This window comes from Antechinus flavipes, chromosome 2 (genome assembly GCF_016432865.1).
Source record: "Antechinus flavipes isolate AdamAnt ecotype Samford, QLD, Australia chromosome 2, AdamAnt_v2, whole genome shotgun sequence".
In the NCBI taxonomy this organism is placed as follows: Eukaryota; Metazoa; Chordata; class Mammalia; order Dasyuromorphia; family Dasyuridae; genus Antechinus; species Antechinus flavipes.
Window position 1 is genome coordinate 224,429,231 of NC_067399.1, and position 16,899 is coordinate 224,446,129.

The 16,899-nt window shown below is 49.4% G+C and overlaps 1 protein-coding gene across 2 annotated transcripts; it reads right to left on the bottom strand.

The window, feature by feature from the left end:
* Positions 1-513: 513 nt before the first annotated feature.
* DNAJC5G (DnaJ heat shock protein family (Hsp40) member C5 gamma) lies at positions 514-13,032 on the bottom strand. Of its 2 annotated transcripts, none has more exons than XM_051976269.1 (6): positions 12,727-13,032; positions 6,895-6,978; positions 3,095-3,210; positions 2,558-2,771; positions 1,704-1,869; positions 514-704 (listed from the first exon to the last, which is right to left on the bottom strand). In XM_051976269.1, exons 2-6 carry the CDS (start codon positions 6,895-6,897, stop codon positions 619-621), a joined length of 585 nt encoding a protein of 194 aa, XP_051832229.1. In that variant the 5' UTR covers positions 6,898-6,978; positions 12,727-13,032; the 3' UTR covers positions 514-618. The 2 variants fall into 2 exon arrangements, with proteins under 2 accessions (XP_051832229.1, XP_051832228.1); XM_051976268.1 differs by having other exon boundaries at positions 9,768-13,032.
* Between the last annotated feature and the right edge of the window lie 3,867 nt (positions 13,033-16,899).

Consider the following 16,899-nt stretch of genomic DNA (forward strand, 5'->3'; position numbering starts at 1 on the left):
GACTGGCTTTGGTAGAAAGTTTGAGGAAAGGAACTGACAGAGGTAGAATGCTTTGATACAGAAGACATAATAACGGTAAAGTTTTGTGAGAAATTAGCATCCTCTAGGATGCAATTAACATCTGTCTGTCTTGGGAAGAAGTACTTTGAAAAGAAGACTATGTCCTAAGAACACCATGTGGATAAGGCTGGTGGATATCTGTGCTTGTAGAACCAACCTCTAGAATATTTGGGAAAGTTGGTAACCTCTTCCCCTTCCTTCCTCCTAGTCAAGTCATAGAATAAAGTGCTTCAGACTCTGTGGATACTAGAACTAGGGGTAAATGGGGCCAGAATTCAGCAGTGCTTATGGCATTCATGATGCTTACAGAATAAGGATTAAGATCAGAACTGGAGTCAGGGGGTCCCTTCTTCCAAGTGTATGGTAGACCAGGCAGAAGATACATTCACAGGGTCAGCACCAGAGACAGAAGAAGCTTGTACCATATTAAGATGAAACTCCTAAAAGAAAGTATACAGAAAAAAAACTCTTTTATTATTTACTTGTAATCAAAATACAATAGTTATATAGTTTTTTCACTATTTGCCTTAGCCCCTTTTCTTCTCTTCTCCTTAAATACTATTTCGGTCCAGTTTCTGCATTTTGTGCCTTTTCATTTTCATCCTCTTCTATGTTCAGATTGAAGAAAGCATCTTCAGTTTCACCTATGAAATTTGGAATACAAATATTTCTTGAAATGAGCTCCATTTGTTGTTTGTTCTTCATTCTGGAAGAGGATCATAGCATTGGGAAGGTGATGCCATGATAAGCAAGTGAGTTAGATTTAAATGAGGCTGGGCTGGGCAAAGTCACCAGCCTCACTTTCTCCACCAAAGCCATCTACACCCAGTGGCAAGATAGAGATCAGGAATCTTGCAGTTTTAATGTAATTCACTTAACCTAAAACTTAATATCATTATATAGAAGTCCTGATCACCACTAGATGGCGATGAGGCAGAAATTTAACGATTTAACTGATCAAATTAATTTGAAAAATAAAACCTGATAATCTTTTGAGCCAATATCATAAGGTAAATCTCCTAACCCACATTCATCTATGACTTCTTTTAGGCTCATCTCCCAACTCAACAAAGACCCCAGACAGGATAAGTGTCAAACTCAAATTATTAATAAAAGGGTAAAAATAGTACCAGAACAGACTGCCTCATCCCATCTCGCTGTTCTTTCAGACCATCTTACCATATGAGGTGCTGCTACTCTTTCTTCCCCCTTTTTCCCCCCACCTTTTTCCATGTCTAATCAACAATACCATCCTGCTTTTGGAAAGGATATGTCACCAGAGTGTCATATACATCAACCCAATATCCCCTTGGTTCCCCAAACCAAAGTTTCCTTCCCAGGCCACGACTTACATGTGGTTAGAATAGAAACTCTTTTAAGGCAGAGATTATCTCACTATTTATATTGTCTTTCCCATGCTTAGCACAGTACTTGGTATACAACAGCTTTTTCATTCACTCAAATTAAATGCACCCTAAGAAAGCAGCAGATTGTGTACCTTGATTATCCTCAATCTGATCTAACCACAAACCTCATTTTCCTGGTTTTAGGAAACCCCAGGCTCTGAGATCCCTCTCATCCTAGACTTTCCCACCTTGACTTCTGGCCCAGTGCCCACCTTGGCCATTTTCCTTTGGTCTCACCTGTCCTTGGAGATTGTGTCTGCGTTTTTGTGTCTGGAGGTTGTGTCTGCAGATCACTGGTAGACTTAAAACGCTCATACTCTGATGGTGCGTTCTTCCCACAGCAAAAGCAGCAGCAGCAACAGCAGCAACAACAAGAAAGAAGTGTACACAAGAGGACCAGGCACTGGGAAATTAGGGAAAATGGCTTAAGTTCAACAGTTTCTTCCAGGTTTTTTATGCTCTCAACCCCCAAATTTCCTAGTGATGTGAACCATAACCTCACTCAATTCTCGGGAATTGCTAAAAGGAGACAATCCTGCTCCTTTGTTAAAAATCATTAGGTCAGTTTTCTGAATTGTCCAGTTTGCTTAGAATGATGTGAAGCTGAAACTCTAAATCAGATCACCTTCTGAGACTGTCTTGATTAGCTTATTTTAGACAATTCTGGGACCTGGTCAGCCACCTACATCTTCCTTGACCCTTCCCCTACCTCTCCTCAACTCCTCCCTGATTCCTTCTTTTACTCCCTAGATCCATTTCCCCTTTCTCCCCTGAGACCTTAAAAATCATGTTTCCCCAAAAGTAAATTTTTCAAATCAAGTGATTTGAGGCCTCTATTTTGCTTAGTTCTGGTTAATCTGAACCAGTGTGTTATTCACATAATAAAATAGCAAACCTTTGTAATCTGTGATGGATGCCTATTACATAAATTCTTTGTGTTGAACTATTATGCTCTCCCAAATCTATTTCAAATGACCACTTCTGGTACCTTTATAACCACTTTACTAGCACTAACAGCAATAGGACAACAAGCTCAATGTATGGGCATCTCTGTTGCCCAAATACTGGAGGGATTCCCAAGGAATGCATACCTTGAACCACCACTTGGTCACAATGAAACAGATTTTGACAGTTTCTGTACCATACTGGTTAGCCATATATAGGCCCATGGCACCGTACATATTGTAGATCTGGCGCTGATCAGGATCAGCAAGTATCGAATGAGCTGCATTGATCTCTTTGAACCGCTCTTCCGCTTTAGGATCTTCTGGATTCTTGTCTGGGTGGTACTTCAGTGCCAATTTCCTACCAGCCATTGCCCATGAGGGAGGGCATAAAGAGGAGCAACAGAACAAGCCCAAGTTGGAGAGGGGAAAGGAAGATGGATGGATTACATGAGATAGAGACAGCATGGGAAAAATCTAAACATTCAGAGATGCAGTAACAAGGATAGAGAATGCAGGAAAAATCTTTTCCTTCTTCCACATAGACAAGGGCATGCTGCCTTCCCCTGGTCTTAATGGAAGGGTCAGGTAATTTGAAATAAGGGGGAGCTGGCCAGTGGGGTTTGTGTTTTAAGGTTTGGGAGTACAAAAGTCAAGGGCTTTTGGGGGAGCTTAAGTTCGGACCTGTAGGCTTTCTTGATCTCTTCAGGTTTTGCTCCCCGAGGCAATTCCAGCACTTCATAGAGAGTCTCTCCACTTTTGGACAGTCGATACTTTTTCCGATGTGCTTGTGCCATTTTCTGGGTCCAGAGAGCAAGGAAGTAGATGTGAGAATTTTACACAGGAGTTGAAGCCATGGGAAACAAAACTTGCCTACATATCCAGCAGGCAGACTACTACGCTTCCCAGTGGTTACAGTGGAGCACCTTTCTACAGGAGCTGATGCTGCATAGATAAATCTCTTTGACACTAAGGAAGTCAAGAAAGTGCAGGAAGATGTAAAGTTTAAAATGCTATGAAATGGCTTTGACCTGGGATCAAGAGACCTGATCTGCATTGTTGTGTGATAAATTAGGGCTCATCTAAATATTTTGCTGTCTAGAATTCTTACTAAATTAGATAAAGCCTCTAGGATTTCATTACCCATCTAATGGTCTTGACTGATGAAACAGCCATACGAATAAAATAGATTAGAAGTGAATTGGATCTTTGATTACCCTGGAAATACAATTCAGACACAAACCCTAAGCTAAGGATAATAAACCATGTCCCCCTAGTGTCTGAGGTCAAAGGGAATTGCTCACCACTATTCATCTTTAGTGATTCATTCTGGGCATCTCTATCCCAGAGGAGCTCTCACCTACAATGCTATGATAGCTCAATTATTGGAGACATAGCTGACAGTCAAGCCCAAAAGAGAGTTATTGAAATTAGGAAAAGAGCAAGATTTGTCAAAGGTGGGAAGAAAATAGTTCTAGGAACAGGAAGAACTATAAGCTTTGAAAAATGAGGAAATAAGAGGCAGAATACATTGAGTCAGTGTTGGATAAAAACTAAAATGGAAGTTGTGAGGTTACCTTGGATTAGAATTGAAGGAAACATAAATTGGAGCTAGGAGGAAAGAGAACTGAAGATACCTTGAATCAGTATTGGAAAAAAGTCTGGATATAGGGCCTAGACACTTTAATTAGGGGTTAGGAGAGCTAATACAGTACAGTACTTTGTAGCAGAGCACTAGAGTACTAGTACCATATAGTACTCAGAATTAGAGATAGTACAGTACTCAGAGGCAGGAGGAATAGAGGTGAGGGAAAACACCCTGGGTCTGTGTTAAAATATATATATCTGAGATGGAGGTAAAGGGGACTGAGAATTCGGGGCACTGACTCGAATGGATGTCAGGCTGCCGAAAGTCACTTTGGGTTTGCATGGAAAAGACTGAAGTTACACTGTATCAGTGTTGTTTATATAGGAGAGGTGATGAAAGGCGAACTGGAATCTAGGGCGGGCAGATGGCTTTGCGCAGGTAGAAAGGAAAGAGCAGAAACAGGGACTGGAAGGCTAGACAACTAGGGTCAGTTAGAGAAGGGACAGAGGTCAGGATTGACCACCAAGGAGACCAGGGTCTGATAGGCAGGAGCAGGACTGCCCAAGCCAAGCAGGAGCTGAATCCGGTGGCCCGGCTTAGGCAGGCAGAGAAGGGGCAGTGTTTTCAGAGCCACTTAGTTGAGTGGTGCTCAGGACTGTTCAGAGCAGACAAGGGGTGAGGTACTGTCTGGACTTGACAGGGAACTTAAATTAGTAGGAATGGCCAGACCAGGTGGGAGGCTTGGGGAGGGGAAAAGGTCAGTGCTCTCCAGGACAGACGCCCGGGAGAGGTGGGCTCCCTAGGATGCAGAGAGGTGGGATCTGGCACCAGAGGGAGATTGGGGACCCACTATGGAGCAGTTAGGGGCTCTAGCAATGGGGTCTGGGGCAGGCAGGGGCTCTGAGGGCGATTATTGAGACTAAGAACTGGGGAGAATAGAGCCTTGGGGGTGGATCCTGGGAGTAGACTGAAGCTGGCAGGGACTCTCGAAGTAGACACCGAGAACTGGTCTTGGAGCAGACAAGGTCTCTAGGACAGGCAGAAGTACGGGGGTCAGCCCCTTCTGCAGGCAGAGGCTCTAGGACAGACAGGGACCCTGGAGATGGTTATTGGAACCAGGCTCAGAGATGGAAATGGGTCCTTTGGCAGGAACTGACTCTGGAAGTAGGCACTGGGGAAGAGTCTTTGGACAGGAAGAGGCACTGGGGCTCTGTTCTAGGGTGAGCAGTAGGGAAAGTAAGAGCTCTGGAATGGGCAAGGACATTGAGGACTACTTGGGCCAGATCTTAGAGTGATCAGGGGCTCTAGAAATGAGCCTGGGGGTGAGCCCTAGGATGACCAAGGCAACAGGGATCTTGCTCTCAGATGCACAAACATTCTAGGGGTGGTCACTACGTGCAGGCCCTGAGGTAGGTAGGGCCTCTAGGACAAGGATGGGCATTGACGAGGGCAGTCTTTGGGGGATTAGGACCAGGCTTTGGACCAGACAGCAGCTCTATATAGGGATAGGTTTAGGGGGCATACCCTGGGGAAGTCAGGTTCTCTGCAGAACCAGAAGCGCTGGGAGTGACCCCTGAAGTAAGCAGGACGTTTGGGATAGGAAGGAGAAAAGCATGGGTTTAGAGGCTTGCCAGTAAAGAATGGCTCTTAGGGAGGTAGAAGCAGTTGGGAGGGTGAACTATGGAACAAGCAGGGGCTCTGAGGGTTTACCCTGAGGCAGGCAGGAGCTTGGGGGCGGGGGAAGGCATAGGCCTAAGGCACAAAGGAGTGGGGTGGGCAGTGAGACCATGCTAGTGGGGGTGAGATCTGTGGGTGGGCACTGGGTAAGGTAGAGGCACTGAATGGGCACTGAGACATGAAAGATATTTGAGGTGAGTACCGGGAAAGGTAGGAACACTGAGGTACACAAGGGCACTAGACCTTCCGGGACCAGTCAGGAAAGCGTCCATGAGAGTAGATCATGGAATCATGCTTGAGAGTGGGCAGGAGTTCTAGTGGTGGGCATTGGGTTTGGACCCTGGGACATGTCAGGCACTTGGATCATATTCTAAGGCAATCTTGGATTCTGGAAGTATGCCCTGGGGGTCAGTCCCTAGCATAAGGAGCAGCACTGGGGGCAGGTTCACACATAGCTGTGAGAGTAGGCAGGGGATCAGACCAAGTCTTGGACTAAAGAAAAAACCTAGGAGTGGGTAATGCAGACTGCCTCTACAACATGTAGGGTCGTTGTGAATGGGCCCTAAGGTCACAATGCTAGAACTGGCAAACACTGACATCAGATTTGGGGACAGATAGGGGTCTGCTAGTGGGTACCTAGGGCAGGATCTAGGATTGCTGAGGACAATGAAGGGCAAACAGGGTCACTGGGAGCTGGGCTTTTGGGAAGGCCACAGCACTAAGGCCTGATTTTTATAAAGACGAGCACAGAGGATGAATGCTGGGAAGTTTAGGGGGTCTGGAGCAAGGACCCTGATGGTAAACACTGAGAGCAGGCTTTGGGGATGAGCTCTGGGAGTAATCATTAGGGCATGCAGGGGAACAAGAATGGGCACTGGACAGGCAAGGATACTGAAGTAGACAAGGGCCCTAGGAACAAGAGTACTGAGCCTGGGATTTAGGGGGCTGAGGGGTCCAGAAGTGGGCACTAGGTTGAGGCAAAGATAATCAGTCATGCTCTAGAGCAGGCAAGGACTCTGAATGTGTGCACTGGGACCAAGCATTGAGAGCTCTGGAAGCAGGCCCCATCCCAGACAAGACCTCTGGGGAAAGCAGAACAGAGAAAGGCAGAGGCTTTGGTGGGTCGTCACTGGGATCACATTCTAGGGTAAGCAATGGCTCTAGGGATGGACACGGGGAGATTGGGTTTGAGAACAGCAGGGGATATAAAGATGGGTACCATGGATGGTGTCTGCAGCAGGCTCTAAGGCAGAACGCTAGGTTCTGGTTCTGTGGCGGAGATTCCAGGAGTCGTCAGCAGGCTCTGGAATAGGCAGAGTAACCAGAATAACTAAAGGCTCTGGGAAATTGTCTCTGGGACTAGGCTGTGTTGGATGGGGCTTCTAGAGATGGGTACTGGGGGTGGGCTCTAGGGCAGGCAGATCCTCTGGAAATAGGCACTGGGGTCTATGACATTCAGGGACACTTGGGCAGATTCTGGGAGAGGGTTATGGGGCAGACCTCTTGAACAGGCAGAATACTTACTCTCAGGTCTGGGGCAGGCAGATACTCAAGAGTAATCACTGAGATCAGACCCTGGGGACAGGAAGGGGCTCTACAGATTGACCCTGGAGAGGGCATGGGAACTGGAGAAACTGAGCCACTAGGGATGATCAGTGGGACTAAGTTCTAGGGTAGAGAGGATCCAGAGGATGGGAACTGTAAGTAGGGTCTTGGACCAGGATCTAGGGTAGCACTGGGGGTGGGCACGGAGGCCAGATTGTGTCATGGGAAGGGCCTCTGGAAGTAGCATTGGGACTAAGCTGTGGAGCAGTGACTCTGAGGTTATGGGAGGAAGATCTTTGGGCAGGCAAGGCCTCTAGACACAGAATCCCTGGAGATGGTCACTGGGGCAGGTAGGGTTTGGGGCAAAGTTACTGGAACCAGATTGTGGGTTTTGGAGTCCCAGAGAGAGGAGCTGGAGGTGAGCTCTGACACATCCAGTCTCTGTGGCAAGCAAGTGGTCTGGGTCCAGGCTCTGGGGCAGTCAGTCTCAGTGGGTGGTCACTGGGATCAATCTCTGGAGAAGGCAGGTCCACTGGAGATGGGCCCTCAGACCAGGCTCTGTGGTAGAGAGGCATCCTAGGGGTGGGCTTTAGAGGCGGGCCTTTGGATAGGCAGGAATCTTGGAGAAGGGTGGAGTTCTGGGCTGAACAAGTACCCTGGTGGAGTGCCCTAGGACCAGACTCTGGGTTGGCCAGCGGATCTAGGGTGAGCACTAGGGGAAGGCAAGAGACCTCAGTGGCCACTGGTAAAGACAGGAGATCTGGAGCAGGCAGCAGCATGGGAAATGAGCAGTGGGAGGGGGCTCTTGGGTAGGTGGTGGATTGGAATGGGAGGCAATGGGAGAAGGATTTGGAGCAGGTTTCTGAGAAAACAGGGTTTGGGAGTGTATATTGGGGTGTCCCCTGTGGCAAACAAGGAAACTAGGTAGAGCAGAAGAACAACGAGGGTCGATACTAGCACCAGTCTCTGAAACAGGCATTTGCTCCTTGGCTCGGTGACCATTGGAAGCAGACCCTGAAACAGGCAGGATTCTGGGAGTGGGTGCAGGGAATGGCGTCTGGGGAAAGCAACCATCTGATGATCACTAGTGTCTGTCTTTGGGATGGGCAGAGATGATGGGGGGTGCGGTAGGGAGGCAATCCCTTACACAGGCAGGGACGCTGAGGCCTGTCATGGAGATGAGCCAAGGCTCCATTGGGGGTTGGGGTCTGAGGGTGGTTATGAGAGGTGAGCCCTCAGCAGGCAGGGTCTCTGGGATGGGCACCAAGGAGAGTTAAGGGTCATAGGATGAGAATTGGGAGAAGGCTTTGGGGGCACATAGGGTAGGGTAGGGCATCAGGGTTGATGGGGACTGGCACTAGACAATGTGGGGGAGCCCTGAGCAGAAGCAGAAGCACTTGGAGCCAGCTCTGAGCAAACAAGCCCACTTGAAGTGGGCTACCCTGGGGGATTTTGGGAATCAGCAGTGGATCCAGGTTTGGGAGCAAATAGGACTTCTAGAGCCGGAAAGGGCCTGGACTTAGGGATGAGCACTGAGGGAGAACCCTGCAGTGGGTAGACCTTTGGTGGGGGTGCTCTGGAGTAGCAGAGGCACTGAGGGCAGGCTCTAGGGCAGGCAAGGACTCTGGGAGTTGCCGCTGGGGAGGGTAAGGGCCCACTGGGATCAGGCTATGGGTTGGCTAAAGGCTCTTGGGGTAGGCACCTGGAGAGGGATCGGGGATGGGCAGGAGCTCTGAAGATGAGCACTAGTTATGGGGAAGGTAAGACTTCTGGGATAGGATCACTGGTGGGCTCTGGGGCAGGTGAAGAGACTAAGGGAGTCAGGAGATAGGGGTGGGTTGTGACCACTGGGGCTTTGGAGTGGACAGGGCATTAAGAAGAGCAGAGGTCCTTCAAAGGACAGCAATGAGTGTAAGGACTTGGACCAAGCTCTAGGGAGGAAGGGAACTGGAGGTGGGCACTGGGAAGAACTCTCGGGAAGCCAGGGGTCCTGGGGAAGGGCACTGCTTCCAAATTCTGGGGCAGGCAGAGGCTCTGAGGAAGGACATGTGGTGGGCCCTGGGGCAAGCAGGGCCTCTGAGGTAGACAGGAGCCCTGGGGATAGGTACCGGGGCTGGCTATTGGACCGGATTCTGACCAGGGGTTCTGGAGTATACTGGACCTCTGCGGCAGACAGGGGCACTGTGAATAGAGCAGGCAAAGACCCTGGATCCTGGCTCGGGTGCAGGCAAGCATTGGATGTGGAGATTGGGGCTAGAGAGGGCAAGAACTCTAGCGTGGGTCGAACGCTGGGGGCAGTCACTGGGACTAGGTTCTAAGGCGAGGGGTGGGCTCTTTAACTGGACATTTGGGAGAGGGCTTGGGCAGGCAGGTTTTCTTGGAGCCTGCCTCAGGTGGAAAGCAGGAGTGGTTAGGCACTAGGGCAGGCAGGGAAAGGAACACTGAGGTGGAACTCTAGGAGTCACCTCTGGGGCAGAGCTCTGGGAGTGGTCCCTGGGACAGTGCTGTGAGGGGGCAGGGGCTGTGACGTGGATACTGGCTGCCAACCTTAGACCGAGTGTGGGGGCAGGCTCCAGGAGAGGCAGGGCACTGGGACCCGCTCTGAGATTGGTAGAAGCTCTAGCAGCCTCTTCGGGTAGTCAGTGGCCCAGAGGATGGTGGTCCTTGCAGCTGCCAAGGGCACTGCGGACGACAAGGTTTCTGCAGGTAGGTGCTGGGAGCAGGCTCCTGGACTAATTCTGCAGTGGGGGGTTTCTGGGGGTGAGCTATGAAACCAGGCTCAGGAGCGATTAAGATTGGTACTGGGGTGAGCTCTGGAACACGCAGATTCCGAGGGCTGCACCTTTGGAGAAGACAAGGACGCTGGGGATTACCGCTAGGACTGGGCAGTGGATGTGGTCCTAAACCATGGAGCAGCAAGGGCGGCTGGAGATGTGCACTGGGGTCAAAGCCTAGAGCAGGCTGGGGATCAGCCTGGGGCAGACGGGGCCCTGGGAGTGGGGGGGTGCAGGCGAGCACTGGGAGAATCAGCGACAATGGGGACAGGTTCTAGGGCAGCTGGGCTCTCTAGGGATTGGCATGGGGAAGGACTAGGATCTGGGGCAGACAGGGGCACTGCAGCAAGGCCCTGACACACTGCGGGGAGTTTCTGGGATAGGCACCTAAGGCAGAGGATCTGAACTCAGCATTAGAGCATAGGATGGACACTGGAAACAGGCTCTGGGGTGGGGAAAGGCTCTGAGGATGGTCCCTGAGGTAGGCAGGGCTTCTAGAACAGAAAGGGGCCTTGGGGAGAGCAAGAGCATCAGAGATGAGTACTGGGGGCTGGATCCTGGGGCAGAGTGGGTTATGCAACCAGCCTCTGGGGTGGAGAAGGCTCTGCGGGTGGGCGCTGGAGGAAAATCCTTGGATAGGGAAGGCCCCTGGGAAAGAAGTCTCTGAAAATGGTTTCTAGGGCCGGCAAGTGTTCTGGGGGTGGTTCCTGGAGTGGACATAGACTCAAGGCAGGAGGGTCCTGGGCTTGAGCTCTGGGAGACAAGACCACTGGGGCTGAAATCTAGGGCAGGAAGAGGCACTGGCAACTCTAGGGGTGGTCGCTGGGGAGATCAGGGGCTCTGGAGTGGGCATTGGGAAGGCAGATGCTGTGGGGCAGTCACGGGCACTGAGTAGGACCAGGCTTTCAGATGGGCAGGTGCTGTGGAGACTGGCTTGGGGGTAGGCCCTGAGGCTGGGCTGTCTCTGGGGCAGGAAGAGTCACCAGAGGCAAGCCCTGGAGCAGGCAGAGAGGATCTAGGGCACACAGGTTCTCGGGGGCACTGGGGGGTACTGGGGATAGAAAAAGCAGAGGAATTTGTACTGGTAAGGTGGGGACTGGGGTGAGTGCCGAGGGAGTTGGAAGTGGGGTGTCGAGCTACCAGGCATTCTAGGTTGGCACTGGGAAGGGCATAAAGTCAGAGGCGAGTATTCGGAGTGGGTGCTGGGACCAGGTTCTGGGATGAGACAGGTCTGCAGCAGGGATGTTTGGGGTGGGTACTAAGGCCCAGCTCTGGGGCAAGCTCTGGGACAGGCGAACTCAAAGGGTGAGCACCGAGAGGTGGCCTTGGGCAGGCAGGGCCACTAGGACTTTGGGGAAAGTAGGGGCACTGGCAGTGGGCATTCGGGCAAGGCCTCTACTCTGAAACAGGCCACGGGCTTCATGGGGGCAGGTCCTGATACCAGCAGGATCAGTGGATCCGGTCTGGGGAAGGCCAGGAGTCTGGGGCAGACACAGGCACTGAAGGTGGGCAGTGGGGCCGAGCTCTGGCAACTGGAGATGGACCCTAGAGCAGTCAAGAGGCCTTAAGACACTGGAGGAGGCAAAGGTTCTTAGGAGAGGCCCTGGAATGGCTTCTGGGACAGGCAGAAACTTTACTGGTGGTCACTGAGACTAGGCTTATCTCCGTTTAGCAGGATCACAGGGTGGGCACTGAGATTAGGCTCTGGAGTCACACTAGGATTGGGTTCTGGGCAAGCAAGAGTTCTCGGAGTGGCCACTAGTGAATGGGATCTGAAGCTGGAGGAGGCAAGAGCACTGAGGAGGGCATTCAGGAAAACAAGGGCTCTAGGGTGAATGCATTGGGAATGGGCACTGGGACGGGCAGCAGCTCAGGGTTGTCACTGAGAACTATCAAAGACACTGGGGTTGGCTCCTGGGGCAACCAGAACTGATGGGGCAGCCAGGGGTACTGGAAAGTGGACCCTGAGTAGGTCCCCAAGGGCAGGGAGAGGTTCTGGAACTGGGCCCGGTGGAGGAGGAGTCTTGGGCAGGCAGGGGCACTGAAGTTGAGCCCTGAGGAAGGGTGGGCACAGGGCAAACCATATTCCAGCACGGACAGGGGCACTATAGAGGGAGAGGGCTCTGGGAGGGGATCAGGGGATGGACACTGGGGAAGGGAGGGGCATTAGGACCAGGCTAGGAGGTGGGCAGGATCTCTGTGGTCAGACACTGGAGGTAGATTCAGGGGCAGGTAGGAGCACTGGAGGAAAAGCTAGGGTGAGGGCGCTGAGTGCAGGTCCCAGGGCAGGAGGGCACTCCTCTGGAAGGGCCTTTCGAATGGGCACTGGTAAATAGGAGTCTAAAACAGACACAGGTCCTGGGGATGAGCAGTCATAGAGCCTAGGACTCTGGGAGAAAGATCTGGGGTGGGCACTGAGTGGGGGGCCCTAAGGACAGGTACTGGGTGGGCAAAGGGCTCTGGGTGGGGAGCCTGGGGCAGACACCCAGTGGGGTGGGAGACCTTGGGAGGGGGTCCCTGAGAACAGACAGTGGGTGGGCTAGGGTTCCTAGAGCCTGGGGCAGACCCTGGGAGGGGAGCACTGAGTAGGGGGGCCCTGGGTATGCAAGGAGTCTGGGATAGGGGCATTGGGTGGGGGGCTTGGGGGTAGGCAAGGGCTCTGGTGGGGAGCACTGGTAGGGAGCCCTCGGCGGGCGAGGGCTCTGGGAGGGAGGTATTGGGTGGAAGGGTACCTGGGGGCAGGCAATGCGTAGGCAAGCGCTCTGGCAGGAGGGGCGTTTCGTGGCAATTGGACTGAGGGGGCAGGGGTGTGGGCACGAAGGTGAGAAGGGGCTTTGGGGGGGGGGCAGGTGTCGAGGGCCGGATTCCGAGGCCTGAGGGTGGGGACTCGGGTTTGGCCCGGCGGGGGGCGCCGGCCAATCAGGCGGGGAGGCCGCGCTCGGCCGCAGCTACGTCCTGGAGCAAAGCCTACAAGCGGGACGCCTCCGCCATGCCCTCCCTCGGCTCCCCGGGCCAGGCCAGGCCGGGCCCTCAAGGCCGCCAGGGGGGACCCAGCAACACTTCCACACACCCGCCTACAAGCCCCACTCTAATCCTCCGCAAGCAACTCCGCGTCTGCGTCTGCGCGGCCAAGCCCCTCTCCGCCCGTCACCGTTGGTTTGACCGCTGCGCAGGAGGCAGCCTCACTCCGCGGACTTTTTATCGCCTCCGGGCCTCCGGCGCCGGCGCGGAGGAATCCGACCGGGCTCTTTGGCTCTTCTAGAAGCTGGGCGGGGCCTGCGCTCCGAGGTCCGCCGTGGGGCCGGACCCAAGAGCCGGGCGAAGGAAGGGATTGTAGAGTGGCCGGTCCTTGGTGGCCGTTTCTGGGTGTGGTTTGTATCCAGTGACTGACACTTAAGTACTTAATGATTATTGTTTGCCGAGATTATAATTATATATAATAAAAATAAAACCTTGCCAGTCAATAATTATTAAGCACCTAAAAATCTTTTAAAGAAATAATCATTTTATTAAGTACATAATTATTTGGCACCATACATACATACATACATATATAATGTTCGTATAAGTGAGTATATATCCTATATGTGTATACACACGTATGTAGAGAAACGGCAACGTGAGGAGATAGACCCTCTGTGTGAATCAGAATTCTCTATCTTCAGTTTCCTCATTTTAAAAAATGTAAATACTAGTAGTAACTGTCTCAGAGTTATTTTAAGAATCAACTGAGCCTATGTTGCTAAAACACTCTGCAAGCCTTGTCCCTGCATAAATGTCAGCCATTTTAAAGAGGGTTCGGCTTTGTTTACCTTGGCATCCTTCGGGATGGGAGACCGTCTGTCTCTAATTCAGATCAGGCTGTTTTTCAGTCATCCTGTAACATTGCCTCTTCCTACAAGGAGCAAAGATGAGACGCGTGATCCTGAGAAGCTGTGAAAAGAGGGATGGGTCTGGGTTTGAATCCTGACACTTGATGTGACAAGTTATTTAAGGGAAAAATTACTTTCTGTAAAATAAAGGAGTTAGCTAGGCGGCTACTAAGATCATTTCTAGCTTTAAAAATGATAATAATATATCTATGAATCGTATCCAGAACCTTAACTAGGAATTATTTCACCTAAGGTAAAAAATAGATTGTTGTTGCTGTGGTATGTTGGGGAGAAGAGTTGGTTGGAAGTCACGTTGCAATCGAAGCAGGATGCGGAAATCTGTGCCTTAGAAAGTCCCGGTCACACCACCGAGGAAGAGGAAGAGAGACGCCTCAGAAAGGCTGTGCTTTGGCGGTGGGACTCTGGGGACGGCTCATAACTGGAGATAAGGGAGTAGAGACACGCAGTGCTTAACAGCTCTAGGAGGGTCCAAAACAATGAAATTGGGGGCCTCCGGATAGCAGATTATTATGGGAAAGAAATGTCTTCCCTTTCCAAAGAAATACCCACATCCTTGTCCTGGGAAAGCCCCAACTGCCCAGACTTAGAGCTCTAATGGCGTTGTCCATTACAGCCCAACTTTTCTGAGAGCAGAGATCTTGCCTGCGGCGTCTCTGTACCCAGTAAAGCGCCTTGCACCTAGTAGCTAGTTAATGAATAATTGCTGAATGATTGAATGGCTGATTAGTGAATCAAGGCATATTAAACAACCACCAACACAATCACCTGACAATTTAAGGCAGCAAGCCAAGTGAGTGGTGAACAATCAGATTGCCTTACTAGTTCATGGGAGTGAGGGTGGGAAAATCATTGTAACCTGGGGTAGTAAGGGAAAACCTGAGAGAGAAGTAGGAATCAGTCTAGTTATAGATGTAGAAGATGTAGAAAAGTAGAGGGTGATAAGGTTGAAAAGGTAGCCGCACACAACATGACTCATGGGGAAATAGGTTTAACATGATGCACACGTACAATCTGTATCGGATTGCTTGCTGTCTTGTATAAAATACACTATATCTAAAAGTAAGTACTTTGGAGATAAAGCACTATTCTGTTATGCCAGGAGCCCCTTCCTTTTCAGGATGAAGGGATACTTATCTCCCCTAAATCTTATGAGCAATGAAGAAAGAGATCAGGATGCTAACAGTGATGATCAAGACAGCAACAAGTAAGTGGAACACTGCCATCATCTTTCCTTGCCTCCACCCCTTCCGGGCTTTGGAAGCAGGGAATGTCAGAGAAGGCACATGGCCACGATAAAGTTTTCGAATATTCGCCATTAGTACCTCCCAATCTACTGGTATGGGCAGTTGGAAGACATTGAAGGTTTTTCTGTAGGTAGTACTATATAGGAAGATTCACCTAACTTCAGCATGCAGAATGGATGAGAGGTGACTATCTCATGGCACAAAAGTGGAGGACTACAAGGGCAGACTCTTGATAGTGTATCCAGTGTTTGGGAGTGTTTATGGAGTATTTTTGCTGAACTTTTTTTTCCTTTTCTACAAGTTTATGTAAAAACATAAAAGAAGAAGAATGGATATGAAGAGGAGAGCTGAGTAGGGTAAGGAGACTAATTACAAGGCAAGTCTTTGATTTTTCAATTAGTAGTGCATGTAAAATGTTTTAATAAGAACATCAAATAATTTAAATGTAATTATTGAGCTCTAAGAGCATTTCCACATATAAGATACTATTTTCTTTTCTGCTTTCATTTCATGGAGATGGGGGAATAGACCACCCTATGTGATTTCACACAGCCAATATGTACTATTGGTGGGATTTGATTTCCCAGTCTTTCTGCATTCAGGTGAATAGAATGTTGGGCCTGAAGTTCAAATCCAACCTTAGACATTTCCTAGCTGTGTAATCCTCAGTAAGTCACTTACTCCTATTTGCCTCAGTTTCTTCATGACAAGGGAATGTCTTGAACGTGACTCAAAATAACTGAACACTTTTTTGCTTCAAAAAGCATCTCTGTGCCACATTCCCTCACAATGTGATTTTTTCATAGTATGCCCAAATAAATAACAAAAAGCATAGAAAGCCCAAAGAGGAGTTAAGAAGACTTGGGTTCAGGTCTTCTTCTGGAACATACCAACCATTAGCAAGTCAACTTAATTGCCTAGGCAGATCTCTAAGGATGTAAATATCAGGAGATACTCATCTATTTTTTTTTTAATTTTTAGTTTCCCTACTTATGTGTAAAAACAACATATTTTTTGATTATACATGCACATTTTTTAACATATTTTCTTATGAATCATGTTGGGAGAGAAAAATAAGAACAAAAGAGAAAAACCACGAGAGAGAAAAAAAAAAAACAAGAAAAAGAGGAAAAAAGTGAACATAGCATGTGTTGATTTCCATTGTCTCTATAGTTCTCTCTCTAAATGCGGGTGACATTTTCCATTCAAAATTTATTGGGATTAACTTTAAAAAAAAATTTATTGGGATTGCTTTGGATCACTGAATCGCCAAGAAGAACCAAGTCTGACATAGTTGGTCATAACACAATCTTGCTGTTGCTGTGTACAATGTTTTCCTGGCTCTCAGCATCAGTTCATGTAAATCTTTCCAAGCCTTTCTAAAATCAGCCTGTTCATCATTTTTATAGAACAATAATCCATTACTTTCATATACCACAATTTATTCAGTCATTCCCCAATTGAGTTCATCTTGTTTGGTAAATAGTGTTTCCTCCTTGAGTGTTCCCTATGCCAATGAAATTACTAGTCCAGAATTTTTTTTTTAAGCCTCAATAAAGGAGAAGTATAAAAAGAAGTAAGAAAAAGGCAAAGGGAGAGAGAAAGACTGAGGGAAATTGTGGATTTGAGGGGCAACCCCATGGGAGAGAGGGGAAAGAAGGACAGGGCACTGTAGCTCTAGGAAAGGAGGTGTAACATTATAATCATAACATAACTCTTGTTGATAAAAAGCTTTGAAAAGTATATTACAATAGCCTTGTTGAAGGTA

Bases quoted from the DNA above. Each gene is read 5' to 3' on its own strand.
- DNAJC5G (XM_051976269.1), bottom strand. The intron at 2,772-3,094 runs GTCCGAACTTAA...AATGGCTGGTAG, and splicing joins GAGATCAAGAAAGCCTACAG to GAAATTGGCACTGAAGTACC. The intron at 1,870-2,557 runs GTATGCATTCCT...CTAATTTCCCAG, and splicing joins TGACCAAGTGGTGGTTCAAG to TGCCTGGTCCTCTTGTGTAC.